Genomic DNA, 8362 nt, shown 5'->3' with positions numbered 1-8362 from the left:
ACATGTGGGTGCCAATCATCGCTGGTGCTTGTTACGCGGATATTGCATCAGATATTATTCATCTTATTCTTGGGAGGGGTATTGTTTGCGGGTTGGTTTGGGGGGTGGATTATTCTTGGCTAGGGTAGGGTTGGGTGGGTGTTGGTGGTGGTAATGGTGGTGAGTGTGCTAGGAGTAGTGGGATTGTCGTTTCACTTAAGGATCACTCAGTATAATTAGGATTGGCTCAGATGGTGGGATTGATGATCGGAGGGCAGATTTGCTGCTACAGATGGTATGGCATAAGCTATGGATGGGGAATCCAATAGCTAACTGTCCCTGTCTTAGCTACATGCAGCATACGCTTCTCCCCCCAAGAAATCAAATATTTATCTAGGAGCGGAGGTGCAATGCTTCTTGAACGCTGTTTCCTTCCACATGGGTTTAAAGCCAGTGGGCAAATTCACCTGCGTCGGCTCTATGATCTCATGAAAAGACTCAGATCATTTCCCACAGCCAGGCGAGTGAATCACCCCAAAAGTTGAGCCATGTGTTGACCCCAGACAGCCGGGCGTCAAGCATGCTTCAAAATCGCATGGCTCTCAAACTGAATTAGGCGTCTAATTCCAGGGGCCAGAAGTCTTGATTTGTCGGATCCCAGAATACAATGAGGGAGGTGACTGAACCGTACATAGTCTCGCTGGTCTAGTTCCTCCATCTCACTACCATCGGGGTCTTTCACCTTCGAGAGTGGCGGAACCCCTGGTAATCCCACCATCTCTACTGAGTGGATGATGGCAAATGGGTGCAAGAAGTCACTGAGCGCGTCTACTGTCCGAGGAAGTTCGTAGATAGGAGTATTGAGGCATCATGGTATTGATGATCATTCATTGACCAAGCCAAAAGAATAGATCAAAGCATGATGATCACTCCATAAGGGTTCATCATCGGAAGATCCGCTTATTGGTTTCGGCTCCAATGTCTTAATCTCATGCGATCGGAGCCTGAGTATGCCTATTTTATCAAGCCGATTGGGAGGGAATGGTTGCTTGCCATCGAGGCCCCAAGTGAAGCCAGGTTCTTCGGGCCGAAGAGTTGCCCAAGCATCCACCAAGCCATTCTTTTCTAGAAGGCCGTTGTCCTCATCGAGGACAGGATCGAAGTCACCTGCGACTAGTCCTTGACCTGCGACGCGAAGGAGGGATGTAGCAATAGATACCTGCTTTGGTCGGTGGGAAGGCTTGATTGGCAAAGAGTCTAGGTGAACATTAACTAGACGTATCCGTGCTGGTTTAGGTTCCTTAGGCGAAGGGACGAAGATATCGCAGCAGAGAGCATCCCTAGCAAAGTGACTAGGGAACTTCACCCTCCAAATTGGTCCTATGGCGGCGTTTGTCGTGAAACGTGCCTTAGACAGTAAGATCATCACTGCAAACGATTGGTCGCCCCATGACGTGTCATCACATTCGCTCGAAAGCCAGAGTTCGCGAACACGCTCGTCTTTCAAGATTTGCTGGAGAGCTGGCTTTGACACTTCTTGGAGGAAAATGATATCCACTCGGGGATCTAACCCGATAATACACGTGATAATTTCCGTAACGCGTTTCTCGGTCTGAGGCGACGTTGCATCAATATTCCATGTCAGAAGAACAAGCCTTGATATATCGCCACTCCCAGCTGGGTCAGCTGGTGAATTTGTATCGATGTCGGACCAAGTGGCCATCCAACTTTGGACAGGGTCAAAAGTATGCCAGGACTGGAACTTTGGGGAGGCGTAGGCCCCAGATGAAAGTGGTGTTCCGTGTCTCCAGGACAGAAAGCCCGTTTGGGCACGTGTGAGTATATCCATGTCTTGGATAAAATGGGTGCGGAATGCGCTCAGCAGTAATGAGGGAGTTGGAGACTGCCTGTGAAGCCAGGGGCGCCTAATACAGCAGGGGATAGTGATGATTGTCATCCCCTTAGCCTCCTCCCTGTCGTTGCTGAGTCATCTCCGCGATCAGGGCAGGTGATTAGTTACTGATATAAAGTTTTTCTGGAACTTCCTCCGTGTTTTCTTTCGGCTTTCATAATAGGGGCTTAGAAGGTACAAGTGACACTTTGCCTAAATGCAGAATAACGTTGGGAGCACACCGGTTGTGTGGTTGCTCACGTGACCACCGCAGTTTACACCACCACCTTCCTGAAAATGAGTTCTCTGAGCCAAAGTATAAAAAGAGAATCTGACCTCTATATTTTTTTTTCTTTTTTGAGAAACTAATAATAACTGGCCAGCTACTTTATACACTGGGTATATGTATTGTCAAGCGTAAACAGCGTCGGATGCGCTGCTCAATCACTTGTATCATAATCCTTACTGTGCACTCGCACTAGGAGCACTTGGATTCGTCACATACGGCAACAGCACCTCACAGTGCTCCTGATACGGCAGCGAAGACACCTCTGGCCCCGGGTACTGTAGCGACGCAACCCTCGGACTAGTAACCGTAAATTGCGGCCACTCGAACCCAAAGAAGAAGTCAATAGTTGAATCATACGATCGTGCCTTCAAGTAAGCCGGATCGACATTTGGGTTCCCAGTCCGGGCAAACGCACCCCACATATCTTGGACAGCGTTGGTGTAGTAAATATCCTCAGGCACGCGCACGGGCTGATCAAAAATATAGTATGTGCCGAACACCTCGTACAGATCGCTACTATGACACCGGTAGTATGGAGTATCTGGTTCTCCCACGGGAAAGGTACATAAATCGTAGAAGTCATAGTAGCTGAGTGCGTAGCCTCGGTTGTGGATGTAGAACCAGTGGGATTTGAAGGCCCATGAGGCCGCGGCGATCCACTGGAGTAGGGTGCCGTCGCAGTAGAGTTGGCCCTCAGTGCCGAGGTGGACTGAGGCGTTGTAGACCGAGGTGTAGGTTGTGCTGCCGTTGTACACCGTGTTGTTGGTGATTGTGTAAAGACCTGAGTTGAGGGCCGCTTCTGCTTGGGCTTCGTTGATGGCGGCGTCGCTGATGAGGATCTCTAATGCCTCGCTGAAGTTGCTCATACTGGGCCAGAGAGTTGTGGTTGCGAGGGATTGGTATTCCTCAAGCATGTTGCCCGTTAGCACATTGACCGAGTTGATGTACTGTGCTCCGAGTGCATATCGGGCTTGCGTGTAGTCGGCAGAGTAGTGGCCGTCAATGACAGTATACCAACTGATGCTGTTGTTGGTGATGTCAAGCAGTGTCTCTGCGGGTAAAGACCGCAAACAGGAAGCCCGCTGCGTGGCTGTGCCGTTGCAGAATTCCCCAATGTAGGGTAAGGCGTAAGCCGCGGCGACTTCGGCAGTAGCGACATTCGACTTTCCGGATTGGACGATACCATTCTGGAAGAGGTCTTCGCCCATGATTGCGGGACATGTGATCAGATCATTGACTGATGATCCGCCGGCAGATTGACCGAAGATTGTCACGTTTTTCGGGTTACCTCCAAATCCAGCGATGTTTTGCCTAACCCAGCGCAATGCTTGGATCTTATCGGTCATCATGTAGTTGCCGTTGAGCTCACCATCATCGAGAGCCAGAAGGCCGAATATGTTGACGCGGTACTGACTTCCATTTAGCAATAGAGATAATGGCTATTGGGAAAAAAGGACATACATTAAACGAGACAACCACAACATCAGAGCGAGACGCAAGACTAGCCCCATCAAAAGTGGAGTCGGCTGCTGAGCCTTGTGTATCCCCACCACCATATATCCAGACCATGACGGGCTTTCCATTGTCAGGATCCAAGGAGTCGCTTGACGGAATGTGTGGCGTCCAGACATTGAGAAACAGGCAGTCCTCACTATTCCCCCAGGGGTCTGAGAAGTAAGCAGTATTCCTAAGATATTCTAGGTGTGTAACATACTCAGACCATACGAGTTGCCATCAAAATATCCAAACTGCAAGCAGGCCGGTCCGTAACTCGTGGCGTTTACATATGGAATAGTATGGTTCCACGGCTGCGCCGGTTGAAATCGCAGATCTCCCGTCGGGGGCTGAGCAAAGCGAATCCCAGCGAAGCGAAAAGCCATGTGGTCCCTCATGCCCTCGAAAGTCGTACCATTGTAAGTGACATTCACACGGGGGAAACCAGAGTAATCCGTATCTACTTTGTCAACAAGAGGGGCGCTGTTGGTGCACAGAAAGGGGAGGTCGGAGCTTGAATTCGTGCTGCTCTGAACAACACCGCGCCATGAAGTAGGGGATGAGGAAGAGCATGATGACCAGAATAGCTGATCAGCGGTGATCCTGCCGAGATATTGCTGATAGCTGAATAAGTTCTCGAAATTGACGTATTCCTTGCAGCTCAGCAATGTCTCATTCTGTTCTGTGCACACCGCATTGGCACCGGCGTAACTTGAGGGCGTATTGACAAATAGTGCGCTAGGCTTAGTCCCATGAGATGTCCAGTTGCCGTCATTCTCGAAGAAGACAGTCGTATCATCACTCCGTGTGTCACCAGTGGCATGTACATGTGTTGGCACTGTGGCAACGGCTGCCGCGATAAATACAGCGGGCGCCGCCAGAACATTGAGAGAAATAAACATCCTGTTGCCCTGCTACGGATTGATTCCTATGGCTTCGAGTCAGACAAATTTGGCTTCAGCGGCACACATTGCAGCTTTATAGCCCAGAAGTATCTTGCTTTAGCCAATATGCTACACCTTTATCAGGCTATTTGCTCTTGCCGTCCGTTGATCCGCATTACCCCCGCTATGATGACATCTGCAGGGTGGAACTGGCCCATTTTCTACTCAAGCACGTTGCGGGGAATGAGGCGGGGGCGAGTGGAGATGGATGCGATGCTTTAGTGCACCGTGCGCCAGATTGCTGTGTGGGGGTGAAGGCATACCCACCCGCGCCCACATTTACATCATCCTGATAGGCTCGGTTTGCCATTATCCTTCAGGGACTCGAACCTGTCAGTCGGCTGCTTGCTATTAACATCCCGATCAAGGCAAGTCTCCGCAATGTGGACCAACGCAGAGACACTTAATGCTTAGCCGTGCTTGTTCTCCGCAGACACAGTGTCGTAGGAGTTCGGAGGTGTGGATGTACTGAAAGGTAGGTCGTTAAGGGTGTATAAAGCCGCGTTGGGGATTTCCTTTTTATTTTTTTTTTTCTGGTTTTCTTTTTTGCCTCTTCAGATTTTGATCAAGTGTGCAGTCATTTGAGTGACGGGTTGTGGGGAAATCCCGAGGACACAAGTAATTGATCCACTTGATTATCGCAGGAAGTATATGACTATCCTCAAGCATCTAAACTGGGTATATGGACTCTCTATTATCATCTCAATAATCGATTGGAGTAAATCCATGGGCTATCTTCCAAGCACCACTGATTGGATCACGCTCATTTCGCAAATAATGCAGAAAGCTTTGTTCACGGTAAGGACTCCACCTTGCGATCTCTTCATCTGTTGTTCCCGGAGGGAAGCCGTCTTGGACGCGGAAGAGGTTTATGGGTCTGATGCGTGCCTCTTCAGGGACGAGTTCTGTGACTGCTGTCCCGGCATCCACATCCGAATCCACCGAATATGGGCTTGGCACAAATTCCAGTCCTGGAGTGCTGGGTTGACTTCCAAGATCTGAACCGAATATGCTAATATCAGAGTCTTCACAATGTGAGTATTGGAGTTGATTCGTCGACTCCGGTAGTCCTTCAGTTGACTTCATAGCTACCGCACACACTTCTTCGATTGTTATTATTGTGTGCGACCACCTTGCCCCAGTATTCACTTTATAGAACGCCTGCACTGCAGGTGCTTGACCTGCTAGGCTTAGTGCTGTTTGTCGAAGCTTGGGTTCTCGGCATTTTAGACTAGTGAACCACAGGGGTATTGAGATACCGAGTTCAAGCGTGAGTGGAGGTTGGGAACCGTCTGATCGAGCCGACGCACCTAGCGCGAACTTAGACTGATCCACTATGTTCTGGAATTGCAGAAGGTATGCGTCGTTTGCGGTCTCCAACTGACATGTGGACGTTCCGATCATTACGTATAGCATCTCGTGATAAGCGAGAAGAAGGGCGCCAGTGCTCATTTGCTGCGGTGATAAAGCCCCTTTCATGCGCAAGGTTTCCATCAAGTCCGTGAACGCAGCGTGCCACACCTTTAGTCTACCAAATAGAGCGAGTCGTTGATTGACTAGCTCAGGAGGTGGCTGGAAGCCATCGGACTTCAGCAAATGTGGTAGGCAAACACGCTGAAAAAGCTGAGTCTCTGTGAGTAAGAGAACAATTGCCTCGCGAGCCGATTTGAGGGAAGTAAACCCCTGTGTTAATACATGCTGAACATCGGGTAGTAAAGCGCCGACTGGAACAGTGGAGAAGTTGAGCGCTGTCGCCCCGAGACGGATAAATATCGGAACGATAATATCCTCCAACCATGCAGCTTTCGATGACGATACGACCCCGGAAGCGATCTGACCACGCAAGGTGACAATGAGTTGCACGCCTTGACAGTAAAGCCGAGTAGCTTGTGCCGCACCACCCTGGAAACCTTCAATGCACATAAAGAGTATACAGCTTACCAGTCCGACCAAGACATCCCCGTCACCGCGCTCTAGTCGCTGACGGACTTGGGACATTGAGCGGGAATACCAGCTGATGGCGTCTCGGTGGTACTGGTTGAGGAGAAGGACATCTCTCTGGCGTAGAAAAGCTATGTCTGGACATGGCTCCGGGCTTTCGAACAGGGTACTCAGGGAGATGATGGCATCCCACACAGCGGGTTCGCTGCGGCAAATCTGCGGAACGATGGTACTCCAGAAGTCAACTTCCAGACCCCCGCCGATAAACAGGGCAATATGTTGGAAGTAGTAGGCAAATGCGCGACGCTCCTTCCAGACTGTATCCGGTGCCGATGATAGGGGCTTGTCGAGAATTGAAAGAGTCGCAGGTGTGGAGGAAAACGTGCCTAAATTTGGGCCTTCATACTCGCATTTACGGCCTGTCTTGCTGCATCGAAGACAGCTTGGCTTTTCCTGTCCACACTTGACTCTCCGGACCCTTGAGATGATACTTATAAGCTTGCGCCGCAGAGATATGGATATGAAGCACCTACTTGCAGGTTTTGCAACCCCGCCGCGATCTCAAGGGACCAATTACCGCATCCCTCACATGGGTGGAGGGAGGAGCACGCATATTGCCAGCATCATCCGTGAGGTCAATCAGCTGAATGATGCTTAGAAAACATATTAGCAGCACAAAAGAAATTGGCCGAGAGACTCAACGAGAGAAGGAATGTTGGAATGGCAGCGATGACTTGTTTCATGATGAGGCGATAATCGGCCCTGACACGTGAGTGGCTGATTTGTGACAAACTAGTCACGTGGCGCTTGGCTAAGGGACAGGATCGCGCAGGCTACACCGCATACAGTTAGTCTGACAGTCTGGTTGATGAGAAAAGGGGCACATTGAAGATAATCAGATTTGACCAATTTGATGTTTATCTTATCAATGATTGGGTGTTAGTAGGCCAGACTTCCAGTTGTTGTCAACGTTGCAGAGTTCTGGCCAACCTTGGTTCAGATTTCGGCAATAGTGGCCTTGCCACAACCCGACATTGCTCACTGTGCGGGTTTGATGTTACAGTACGCGCGGCATTTGCTCTTTCATAGCTCGTATCGTGTTTGCTTTTTGTTGTCCTCTTTTCTGCTCACCTACTCGCTCACTTGGTTCTCCCCCTATACCCATACTGCCTCTCAGCCAGTCATTCCCACCAGGTAAAGCTGCAAACCAGTCCCTAATTGACAATAAACTGCGCAAACAGTATTACATCCGATATAGAATCATTGTTATGATGGGAGAACATAAGATAGGTTGAGAGGCAGGTCAAGGCAACAATGCGATCACATGACCCTATCCGAACTCTACTGACGCCCAAACTGGAATCTGGACGAGCTCACAGTCATCGTATCTTCTTTCGAAAGCGGCTATTATATGCTTAAATGTCTTATCCTTGATCAAGAAATCCGATATGAAGAATAAAGCCAGAATCCCAAACCAGTAGAAAATCCCGCCCTAACACCGCCCAGACGGCAGAGAGTCGACTGAACACGTCAGATGAGGATAAAATGGCCGCCAACGTCGACCTATACGAGCACAAGATCTGTGCGATGACCTCATCAGCTCAGCCAGTCCCAAGGAAAGGGCAAGAATACCCGCCTCGACCGAAGCAGGATCATTTTCCGCATTCGTTGGACCAGCCCCAATTGGACTTTAGACGATGTCATGCAACCAACCCTGAGCCAATGACTTGACGTGGGCGGCTCGTCCCGGGGACTGAATGCGGGGAAATCCGGGGTACTTCACACTCATTCCAGACTGGGAAAGATACCCCATCTCCCCCAGAG

At 49.9% G+C, this 8362-nt stretch overlaps 2 protein-coding genes across 2 annotated transcripts; both read right to left on the bottom strand.

The window, feature by feature from the left end:
* Positions 1 to 862: 862 nt before the first annotated feature.
* On the bottom strand, positions 863 to 4555 carry An12g05840 (uncharacterized protein; the record flags this gene model as incomplete). The annotated part of the gene is given in 4 exon segments (XM_059750934.1): positions 863 to 1952; positions 2113 to 2208; positions 2337 to 3572; positions 3628 to 4555. Coding segments are annotated over 4 exon segments (3350 nt in total), but the record flags the coding sequence as incomplete, so codon positions are not given.
* A 744-nt stretch (positions 4556 to 5299) lies between these two features.
* Positions 5300 to 7151, bottom strand: An12g05830 (uncharacterized protein; the record flags this gene model as incomplete). The annotated part of the gene is made up of 2 exons (XM_059750933.1): positions 5300 to 7016; positions 7072 to 7151. 2 exons carry the CDS (start codon positions 7149 to 7151, stop codon positions 5300 to 5302), a joined length of 1797 nt encoding a protein of 598 aa, XP_059604498.1.
* Positions 7152 to 8362: the final 1211 nt, after the last annotated feature.

Source organism: Aspergillus niger (assembly GCF_000002855.4).
Source record: "Aspergillus niger supercontig An12".
Lineage (NCBI taxonomy): Eukaryota > Fungi > Ascomycota > Eurotiomycetes > Eurotiales > Aspergillaceae > Aspergillus > Aspergillus niger.
The sequence above is the reverse complement of the archived record's forward strand: the minus strand, read 5'-3'. Positions and strand labels throughout refer to the sequence as shown.